The 12,135-nt window shown below is 34.9% G+C and overlaps 1 protein-coding gene across 1 annotated transcript in view; it reads right to left on the reverse strand.

Moving 5' to 3' along the window:
• LOC149786949 (uncharacterized) overlaps nucleotides 1-12,135 on the reverse strand; it is a 129,844-nt gene that overhangs the window by 34,168 nt on the left and 83,541 nt on the right. The window contains exons 19-22 of the mRNA XM_089976001.1: nucleotides 8,120-8,239; nucleotides 7,678-7,770; nucleotides 4,688-4,864; nucleotides 2,921-3,172 (exon numbers count right to left, since the gene is read on the reverse strand). Coding sequence (XP_089832127.1) covers nucleotides 2,921-3,172; nucleotides 4,688-4,864; nucleotides 7,678-7,770; nucleotides 8,120-8,239 — 642 coding nt within the window. The remainder of the gene's footprint in view (nucleotides 1-2,920; nucleotides 3,173-4,687; nucleotides 4,865-7,677; nucleotides 7,771-8,119; nucleotides 8,240-12,135) is intronic.

Genomic DNA, 12,135 nt, shown 5'->3' on the forward strand with positions numbered 1-12,135 from the left:
TATTCTAAAAGACTCACATTCAATTTAAATCTCATTCGTTTACTAGATAATGAATAAACATGTCAAAGTTTTAAAAAAAGTCAGGCATGTAAACGTACTGAATGGCTACCCAGGTTCCTGATCAAAGGGAAGTTATATTAAATGTGAACCTGAACTGCCTTTGAGAGGTATAAGCATAATTATTGCTAATACATGTGTCCAAAAAGCGCAATCAGAGTGTAAAAGAGTAATCTATATACTACATGCCATAAACAAAGAAATCTGTATAAAAGACGTACATTTATGCTTTTACTGACCTGGCTCTGCAGTCAGTTAAAACTCATTGTCATAAATCAGCTTGGTCCAAATATGAGGAGAATACAGACACAAAACAAAATGATAAATTATTTATCGATAACATTCGCATTAGCTAGTCTGCATCGCATGTTTAACTTTTGCTGAAAGGTCGTTAAGTCAAGTCCACAAATACCAAATGCTGCATTTCATCACTGTCGAATTAGTCTTTAAAAATTTGGAAAGCACTACTGATACTACATCTTCTTTAACAAAATCCCTCTTGTTTAACATATTTTACTCACATAACATCCACAAGTCACAGCAATAAAGTCTGTTTCACTTAACATTTGGAGCCATTGTTTTTTTTATATAGACTGGTCTGCTATTTACGGGTGTTAAAAACTATAATTAATATGTGGCACATGATTTCAAATTCAAGAAACCCATCTGTTTCTTGGAATCATGTACAGTTACTATAAATAGAAAATAAGGAGACTGTTTGATATACATAGCCAAATGGTCGCAGACGTCAAAAATACAAGATCAGATGAGGAGGTCTATGATGGATCATTGTCACACGATATAAGCATTTAACCATACTCGTTATTCTGTGTCTCACTCGCTTCTGACACGACTAGTTTTTTTTGTTGTTTTTTTTACATGGACTAAACAGGTATCCTATAGCTAATATTATTACCTAGGTAATTACGAATGGGCGGGTACCTAAGTACCCGGGTACCTGTTGATACCTTTATCAACAAATAATACATTCTCAGCTTAAAATCTGTGAGCAAGAACTGCTTTTGTATGCTTACTGCCTTTGATGTTTCAAATACATTATGTTCTCACCAAGAAAATTGATCAGTATACATATAGTGTAAAAAGCTACTACAATAGACAATGCATTTTTCTCCATACAGAACCAGCAGTCGGGAGAAGCAGACGGTTACGCTTTGATGCTTCAAATCAGGAAAATGGAGTGTGCAGTTATTTTACCCATTTATACATTTGCAACTGTTCTGAAGTGCAGAGAAGAAAACATAAATGCAGTTATTGTCTATAAAGTTAGCATGGGCAAAATTCCAATGGTCTTGACCAACAACTAACAAGCCAGGTTAATATAATAAATTATCTTTTTAAAAAATTTCTTTGAAGCAAAGGTGGTGGTGAGTTATAGAGAAGTCAATGGTATAATGATATACATGAAGAACTAGAATCGTCCGAGGTGTCTCACTTGAATAATTCAGTACCCTCAATCCACTATCATTTTTATAAGGCAAATGTAGGATTCAAATATCAGTGGAATATAAGGTTTCTGTAGAGGGCACTGAATTATAGAGTGAAGTATGAATCCTTTTATAATTCATCAGAACACATTCCAGCAGCCTCAAGTGAACTGAATACCACATGAAAACATATATTTGCTTGCTCAACATTAAATTATAAACTAATAAATGTAGTATCCCTAAGGATTTGTGTTTTTCCTACTAAATACTTTCCAACCATTTTAACCTATACCCCTAGCCTGCAAAAAATCTCAATGGATTGCACTATTTAGAAGATCGATCTGTGGGAACATTATGAAGACGTTATTTCCATCATATTAGCATGAAATATCCCCCATAAAAAAATTACAACATTTTACCTTTGGCTTACACATGAAGATATCATTCCAGTTCCATACATTTCCGTTAAAATTTGTTATTAATAGAGACTTTAATAAAACTGGATCATTTTTAATCAAAATCAGCTTTTCTGAATTCTGCTAATAGGCTTATGTGAAATTTGTGTGTGTGTTTGTGTGATATGGATTTTTAATGTAGCTTTAACAATTTTTCAGTCATACCGCTATGATGTTTGCATTGTGGCAGTTTATAGTGATATCTAGCACTGGGGCATCAGACCACAGACATTTAGTAGTCACGTTATCCTGACACCAGACTGACCAGTCCTAACACTAACATCTTAATGCTGAGCGCCTAGCGAGGCAACTGTTAGTACCATTTTTAAAAAGTCTTTGGTATGACTTGGTCAGTGTTCGAAGCCATGACCTCCTGCATTGAGACAGACTCTCTAACCACTAGGCCACTGGAGCAGCTGGCTAATGTTATAAAAACTATACGTCAAACAGATTTCAGGAAAACCATATAACTACATGGAAACTTGGAAAATACTCTTCTCAATAAGAAAAATTCTATAAATTCAAAATAAATTATCAATTACTGGTTGAATAGTGATAATATTTATCAAAAGATTTTATTGGACATTTTAATTTATGCATGTACAAGGGTGGACACTGACTTCTAGAAATGCTTGTCAATTCAGACACATTAAAACTGACCTAACCCAAGAGTATTGTTATCACTTGCCTGAAGAAATTAGCAAGAATTTTGTTGCTGTTCTTGGTTATAGCCAAGTTGAACAGCATTGGAAAAGCTGAAGCTATGGACACATTATCACGAGTAAGGTTTATGTTTGGAGAATTGCAAGCCACTTTGGACTGAAAGGATACAAAGTATATGGGTCCAAAATAATACGTTGTTCTGAACAATATGACAACTCAAAATCAGCCATTAAGGACTAGTAGTCCAAGGATATCATGGAGACAGCACTAATGTTGGTAATCAAGCATTTAAATGTGTACCTTAACTCCAGCATCCCTAAGCTTCATCAGCTGCTGTTCCAGGAGAAACCACCGAGTGGGTATCTGCTCTCCCCAGTATGGCTGCTGTGAAGCCACCTCTACAATCTTCATTTTCAACTTCTCCAATTCACTGTCATCAACTGTGTTGTCAATGGCAAAGTCCTTATCAACCAAGTGAACAATGGTTGGTTTGTCCCTCAGGTATGAGCGGATTTCTGTTAAGTATTTCTGACCAAGTTCACGACGATGTTTCTAGGAATGAAAATACAATCCATATTAAGTAAGAGACAATAAATTTCCTTTAAAGAATTGCAAGAAGCATTATTTATATACTTTATACATACAATGATAAACTCATAGTTAGTGAAAAGCCATTTTGTCAAAATATTTGCAACTGTTGTCTGATGATTAACACACTCATTAATTTTGGACCATTTGGTTGTCTTCCTTAGAAATTATCAAGCATTGCTCACTCATTTCCTAAACATAGATTTTTCATTATAATGATGATTTTCCATGTCAACATTCTTTAATAATCCATCTGAGTTTCACTGATTTAGTCTCATTACTTTGTCTGAAAAATTATACTGTCAGCCCATTCACAAAAGACCCATAATGTGCAAGGCTGAATTCATTGCCATGGCCACACAGTATCAAGGATAGAACATGAATAATATTTTCTCAGACAATATCAAGATACATGTAAAAACATGAAGGTGAAGGAACATTTTATTTTGAGGTGGACTTGCATTACATAATTAAAAACCATTAGTTTAATGGAACTATTATCAACAATTCTGTATGAATTAAGTGAATTAATCGGAAATGTAATTTTATAAGTACTTATAAATTTTTGTTTGCTGAAGTGAAAACCACACCCTTACAATCCTATCCCCTAAGTCAAAAGTTCCCCTAATCAAATAAGTGAAGATGAATCAATTCACACTTTACACATACAAGCAGTATTCACAAATAAATGTGCAATGGCTGGCCAATACTCACTTATGATACCAAGTGCCATCAACTAATCCCTACCCCCAAACATACTGATAAATCAATTACATGAATATATTCTACTTTACAATTAGATGCAGTGTTAAAATATACATTCATAATGGCCGGACAAAACTTAATTAAGATACCCCAAATTCCACCACCCACCTCTAATTCATAATTTCTGTTATAAAATAAAGGTCAAGAAAGTTATTTATGTGAAAACATTCAACTATGCACTGGCTGTCTTCTGCCCTTCACTCTTTGCCAATTTGAATACCTTAAGCCGAACCTTGGGTTTATCTTGTTCTTTAGGCAGGCAGCATTCCTTGCTTTCAACACTGGCACCATTTTGTTTGAATTGGTCACAAACCAGTCTTTATATTTTGTCACATTTTTACAAACGTTGGTGATAGCTGACCCATACATGACTGACCTCAGTGCACTCCAGGCTTATTCAGTGTTCACTTTAAGGCTTTCTTGTAGTATAATCTGCTCAATGGTTTGAGAACTACAATTTTCTTTCATGCTAAATATTCATGTGTGATAAGCCTTTATGCTTGAATTTACTTACCGTTCTGGGCTACACTCCAAGTCTGCTGGTAAGTGGGTGGCTGGTGTCACAATCTGCACTATGACAGGGGTGAGTGTGAAATAAACAGACTAGATTGTGTCTTCTGGCAATACTTTGGCCAAGTTGATGCCAATGACTGGATTTTGGATGATGCCTATTACACAATGCAAATATTTGCACACACCACACCACACACCCACCAGAGAATATGGTGGTGATGGAAAACTGCTTATGTAGGCACCATTCAAGTAACCTTTAGCCATTCTCATTAATCGTGCAGACACCAGGGTGTCCAAGACATCATGATCATGATTTGTAGTCTGATTCAACTCTTGCATTGAAGACACAAAGGAAGATACGCTTATCTGTAGTGCATCCTAAAGGATGTCAGGTAAAATGTCACAGAAGCAGTTGCTGTTGTCAGGAGATGTGTACAAGATTGTGAGGCAGGCGTACCATGTTGGTTCTTAAAACTAGTTGGAGTTATGTTATCGATCTTTCATATGTTGGACATTTTGAAAATAAATGAAATCTATACAGAATAACAAACAGTTTCATCAGAAAAAGCACTTTATTGAAAATTATTCTCAACACGATTATAAAACAAGGATTTAGTTATTAAACAGCCCAGTTCCCCCTCACCCCGCAGTTCTCATGATGTCTAGTGGATTTTGTTTAGGTCCTTTGGTAACGCACCCTTGCTTATAGTCAGTCTATATTTTTGGACCCCAATGAGCAGAGTTAGTGAGGGAGAGGTGTATATAGTCTGGGATTGGTTGATGATTGTCAGGGCTTGTCCATATGCTGGTGAGCCTGCTGCACATTGCATCTCTGGGGGTCACACTCCTCTAATATCCTTGCTAATTTAGCCTTGGACCACATGGACCCATCTTCTATTGTTCTCCTGAGGAGGAACTACATGTGTCTTGAACTGTACAGAGGCAATATACTGGCTGGAAAGGCTAGCACTACAGGTGTCCTGACTGCACATAGACCATGTACTAGCTGGAGAGGCTTACACTACAGGTGTCATGACTGAGTAGAGGCTGATTATTGGCTAGAGAGGCTTACAGCATGGGTGTCTTGACTGCATATATAATATGTTCTTTTTGGGAAAGTTGACAATACAGTTGTCTTCACTGCATTAAGTTTATGTACTTACAGGAATGGCTTATGCATGCCTCTCTCATTTTGTAATGAACTAGCCATTGGGAGCTGAAACTACTATCATGAGTAATACTGGAATCAAACTATAATTTTTTGTTTTATATATAAATGATTGTCCGTGCTGGTTTAGGCGTTGTACAGTACTCGTGTGTACAGACAATAAATCACAATGCGTTTATGATGTATGCATCAGTGGGTGCAAACTAAATGAAAATTTACAATGTGCCATGAAATAGATGTAGGACTTAAATTTACAATGAATGTTGACAATGTTTATCCACTCAATGCAACCAACAGCCCCATGGAAAGAATTTTCCTCAGAATTAAATAGTACAGAACATTTAAATTGTTAATGTGCCCGATGCTTAGGTATCTTAACTGAAAATATTTCATTCTGCTTCAACAAATTCTAAATTATCAAAGAGACAATGAATTATTGAAAGGGATAAAATTTGCATGCTGTATTGGAAAATTTGGCTGGTTTTCCATAATTTGATCTTCTGCATGTATGTACTGTGTACATATGTACAATTCTTCTTATATATACTCTTTTCAGCAAATATACAGGTGAATTAAGTAATATGTTAGTTTCAGAAAAAGAACTTTTCATATTCAAGGTCATAACAAACTTAGTGCCAGATTATCTCACTGGTTTAATGTTTGTAAGGAAATCAGCACAAAGTGTACATGGTCAAGTGAAAGCAATAATGTTAAGTTATAGCATTTTAAGAGATTTTTGCAACAGTACAGTTAAATGGCACAGTGCAGTATGATGTCAAAGAAGCACCTAATGTTTCACGCTTCTATGCAATCATAACACTGCAAATATTTTAATGGGCAATCCTTTCTCAATGACCACAAACATTTGCATCTGTAGCTGTGATAAGAGTCTCACATATATCTGAAAAGGCTAGTTAAACTTCTAGAACATTAATTAACTTTTGTTATATCTATATTGATTTATCCAGTTCATGTTAATATTGAACTCTTGTTACTACTGGAATGTGTAGATTTTTTAATTGCAAGGTCACAGTATAAATTACATGTAAGGCAATGATGTCACCCTCAATAAATAAAGGATATTAATTTTTATAATAATAATAATAATAAATAATATCTTCATTGAGAGAAATTCATTATCCAAACTAGCTACATATCAAGATAAAAAAAAAATGATATATTATCGATATTGTTTGAAATGACCTAACTTTCTATTTCATAAGTTATAAAATATATCTCACAAAATTAAGTTTTGTCTATCTGAAATGTTACTGGATCTTTGACTAGAATTGTTTTAATCAACTAAAAGAACAGTCTATGCGATGAAGATATATTAAAGTTGTACAAAAAAGAAAGGTATTATCACTCCTTAAAATATATTGCTTACACAAAACAAAACTTAACAAATTAACAGAACTTGCACTATTCTTCTGATAATCTGGTTTGGATCATACCTACATAAAGATGAGAAGAAAAACCCATTTCCAATAGCAGTACACAAACCTATACAGTACTATTAAATCAAATATCCCTGAAGGCTATGTTTTAGGTCCTCTCTCTTTCTTATTTATGTAAATGATCTTCAATTAAGTAATAAAGTCAGATACACATATTTGTTATCTAAAGACTTATGTAACTGATAAACCATTAAGCAATAAATCAACACAGTTTAGTTTTGTTAGCTAATGACACAACTTTGCATAATGATTAGTTCTGTTAACTGACTTTGACCAGTTTAAGTTTGCTACAACAGGATATAATGGTAATAAATATGAGACAAACTGTATACAACAATGAATCAGAAACTATGCCAAACATACATACTGACACTTGAAGGATGAAGAGCCATCATCCTGGCCAAAACTGTCTGAGTAAAGGTAAAGGAGGAATTGAACTTTTGTTTGGTTACGTATCAGGTAGTCTTGAACAATTCTCAAGTGGAAACAAACTTCGTGATGTATGGATTGGATAGACGAGTCAGCATAATATGACCAAGATATGAAAAAATCCAAAACAAACTTACCATCATCTGATACTCTGGACCATACCAATCGTCTGAATCTTCTGAGGAATCCTCTGAATAAAGGGAATCTTCTGAGGAATCCTCTGCCATCAGCTGCAATACAATACACAAATGCAGTCAGTTCCGATAAAGAAAACACCCCTTCTCATGTGCTGTGGTATGGTTTTTGCTCAACAATATTGCTGAATGTATTTAAATCGGGTACATAAGCAATGCATAGGAGAAATTAAAAGACATTTTTCACAAGGATGAATGGCAAGTTATTTCAAAAGATATCTTGGTGTCAAGTCAAATTATCAGAGGTTGGGTTAAATGATTAACGTGTCTGAAACGTAATACTTTTGTGATGTACAATGACAAATGTAGGTACATACATATGCATGGACATGAATAACATCAAGTGACCCATCCATAGAACATATTAAATCAAGGACAAACTTACCATTTGTGCTTGAACATCATAGCGGATGTGATCTATTAGCGTAAGACCAGATCTGTTATTTACTGGAAAACTGGGCATGTCAGTGTGATCTCCATAATTAACAAACACAGCCATCTGGTTCTTATAATACAAAGTAATTGAATGGTGAGGAATTCATTCATATAAATATACCATACCTAATCTGCATATCAATATAACCCAATGATAATGATAATTGAGACAGGTCTAGTTTCAGAATACAAGCTCTTCAATACAACTATAGTTCAAGATCATGATGCATATTTTATGATAATAACCATGATATGCATTTATGCACTAACTTTCATATCCACCTATTAATGATATGAAATGAGTGTCTTATCTTAATCTCAATTGATCTTATTATTATTATTATTATTGTTATTATTATTATTATTATTATTATTATTATATTCTACTTCTTCCTTCTTTTTCTGTTTGTTCTTATTTTATGAGAATCAAAAAATCAAACTAGGGTGCGGGTTATAACATAATGATTCAACAAAATGCTCATGAAATAAAAACATTGCTTAGCAACATAATGTTTTGAATTTAAGCTATCAGTTTACACACACAATTAACAAATCAGTGGCAAAGGAAACAAGCCATGTCATAGCTTATGATCTGCAAGGGTTGTTAGTTTGTACATGAGCATCTATCTCCTGAAAGTATCTTCTGAAAGTACATATGTAATTACCGATGACTTTTAATAATCATTTGTGAAAGAAAAATAGACAGTAAAGTTTAAATTAAAATATACATAATCTTAAGAATGCTTTCTCTCTCTATCAAAGGCTTATCTAAGACTAACATACACTTTATGTTGTGTCCCTGCACACAGATCTTTTATTAAGTTGATAAATGTTTTTCTCTTTTCTTCACAATATGACAATGAACTTAAAGCAATCATCGTTTTTATATTGTATGAACTAGGAATAATTTGTATTTTTGTATGTGCATGCAGCTACCATGAGAACTGCTTTCTAGAATTTTAATTACCCTTCTCTACTCCAGTGATTAGTCGAGCAGCGGTTTGGGGGGGGGGGGGGGAGGAAGCTCTTTTGGAGGTACAGAATGACCATTTCAAAAACCAAGAATTTTATGAAATGGGGTGTGGAGGAGCTCATACCCGTATCAGAAATGCCGATCTGAGCCTTGCATTGACCCCAGAATCAATCCGCTGGATATCCCTTGGTTAAAAAAAAAAAAAACAGGGAAGGCTAAACTGATCCTATTTGAGTGTTTTTAAAGGTCATTTCTAGCATCAATGCCTTAAAAGAAAATGTTGATTTCTCAGTTGCCAAAAGCAGAACCAAGCCCGTGTATGAAAGCGTGGTTAGCAAGATTTCGGATGTTTCCATGATAATTTTAGCAGGGCAGTATAAATTATACAGAGAGGAAATGGCATTGCAATGTACCGGTATAGTTCAGAGGTAAGCAAAATACAGTACATTATTATACTTACTATGAAGATAATCTTTAGCATCTTTTAGTGTGACCCATGGTTTATTTTATCATATTATTGTTTCAGCACTCAATATTTTCTCCCCCTACAAGAAATACATGGTTCAGAGATTCCTCTGACACTCATCCTGCATTTTACACATGATTTTAGCCCGAAACTACATCGCCAGACACTAGCTAAATAATATCCACAATAACTGACCCCATCATAAGCCACTTGTCACTATATTTTGCTCATGATATTATATAATATTCCTGCATAATGTTCAAGTAGAGAAAATCTTGCCTTAATTAGAAAAGGGGTGGATGGACTGAAGCAAAACAATTGCGAGAACAGTAAAATAATCTCACCAGTGTTAGACTAACCTTTCCAAACTCAAATATTGCCTAAGACAAGTTGCAAAATCAGATTAAATTTTTAGAAATTATGAGAGAAGCGGTTGCACAATTAGCTGTGATTAAGCCAGCAGTGGTCATGACCATTACAAGGTATGAATTTGACAGAGTAGCCGATAAGACAAAATGCCCACCATTTGATTTACAATTACATGAATATATCAGAATGGTTAAGGACGGGTTTAGGCACGATAGTGCAGCTCATGTTTGGTCAACGTTCCAGATAGACCATGACAGCATTTTCATTGACGTTACAATGAATGACCAAAGGGCACGGATGATTTTTGATCATCCAGTGGATGGTAAAAAGTATTTATTTAGAATTAAATTTATTGTCTAAGACGATGGTGAGGATGACCAAATGTGGATTATATGGTACAATCTTGTGTTGTTACCGTGGACAAAAATTCTAAACTTGGAACGCTGACTGGTACTGACTGGCCATATTATGAGTGAGCATATACTGTAACTTCTGCTGTTTACTCACTTTATCCATTAAACTGCCTGACATTAGTGCGCTTCAACCAATATGAATTAGGATCATAAATTGTGTGGCTCAGTGGGTCACAGAACATTTTATGAATGCTCAACGAGGAAAAGGACTGAAAGAACTGCCAGAGAGGGAAACAGACATGGGAAGAGCATATTAGAGCAAATGGAGCTAAAATAGAAGTCATCGCAGTGCTGGAAACGTGATTAAAGTTTCCAATAGTAGTACAAATATTAACTAACAAGGTCTTATACAATTTTGGTAACTATCATAGTAAAGTCACCCCTGTAGTAATAGATTGCCACAAGGTGCATGCATGGATGGCAAGTGTAACAAAATTTCAGCTGAAGAAAACTACCAGATTTTAGCTCGGTAATATTTTTAATGAAAATTTATAATATTAGTAAAACAATCCAATCTCAATCTGACTTTCAGAGTGATCTTGGATCGGATGGTGGATTCATCAGCTCATTCCGATTTGATCAATCTGTGCTATCGCTGGGCAAACTTTATTGCAATGAATCTCTCCATGATAAGATGAAAAAAGTAGTGCTAAAATACAGCATCATCAATTTAAAAATCGACATTGATGACCTCATAAATAATTGTTTTACAATCCTGTATATGGCTGCTCAAGTCACCCTGCAAAAAAGCTCATGGTGTCCAAGACCAAGGGACATTACTGAGGATGGTTAATGCTCGTGTATTGAATTAGAATACGGTGGCCTTTCAAACACAAAATACAATCACTTTGATGTAATTTATGGTGATATGGTGACTCGTCAGCCACTAGTTTTCTTGGAGAAGGTGAATGTGAGCCAAATTTCTCAACATTTGGTCATCCAACACATGAAATGACCAGAGTTGCAATAAATTGTCTGATAAACTGGATATGCCATGATTGAAACATCTGAGTTTACCAAACATATGCCTGATGCGGGGATATTGACACAGTTGACAGTGAATGAGGTAATAATTTCACAAGGCCACAACAACAAGTCTGGCTACCAAACTTAATGAGTGGTGATGAAAATGATATATTTTGAAAAATTATTGGCAAATTCACCCATAGTGCTTCATCTGATAACAAGTGCCACTGTACACAGTTAATTATGGACCAAGTAGAGCTTGATTTTATAGTCACAGATACAGCAGCAAAAGCACCTGGGAGCATGTAAACCTACCAAATGGAACCATGATCAGTGCCATCATCAGCTGTTACGATGGTTCTTTGCCCCAATTTACTCATCTCAGATCCTCAATGCATGCATATGCAATATGCATCAATAAACTTGTTATCGATGATTAGTTATTTTCCAATTTTTTCAATTTACATACAGCACAGTTACGTGCAATTTTCAGAACCCCACGCTACATGGTAGGGGACATAATCCCCTAACACAACGATGGCATATCCACCATAGAGAAGCTGATCAACATAATTGACATTAACAACCAATTAAAGAAGACTACTAATGAAAAGACCGATGTGCCATGAGTGATTAACAACTAAATACCATTCACCAATCAGTGATTTTTATTTCAGTCATATATATGGACAATATAAATAAATTTAAAAAAACTTGTATTTTTTGTGATGCGCTGACCATACGAGGGACCCATGTGGTTGAGCTTCTCTTGAACAACC

Source organism: Sinohyriopsis cumingii, chromosome 12, assembly GCF_028554795.1.
Source record: "Sinohyriopsis cumingii isolate HCF-2022 chromosome 12, ASM2855479v2, whole genome shotgun sequence".
In the NCBI taxonomy this organism is placed as follows: domain Eukaryota; kingdom Metazoa; phylum Mollusca; class Bivalvia; order Unionida; family Unionidae; genus Sinohyriopsis; species Sinohyriopsis cumingii.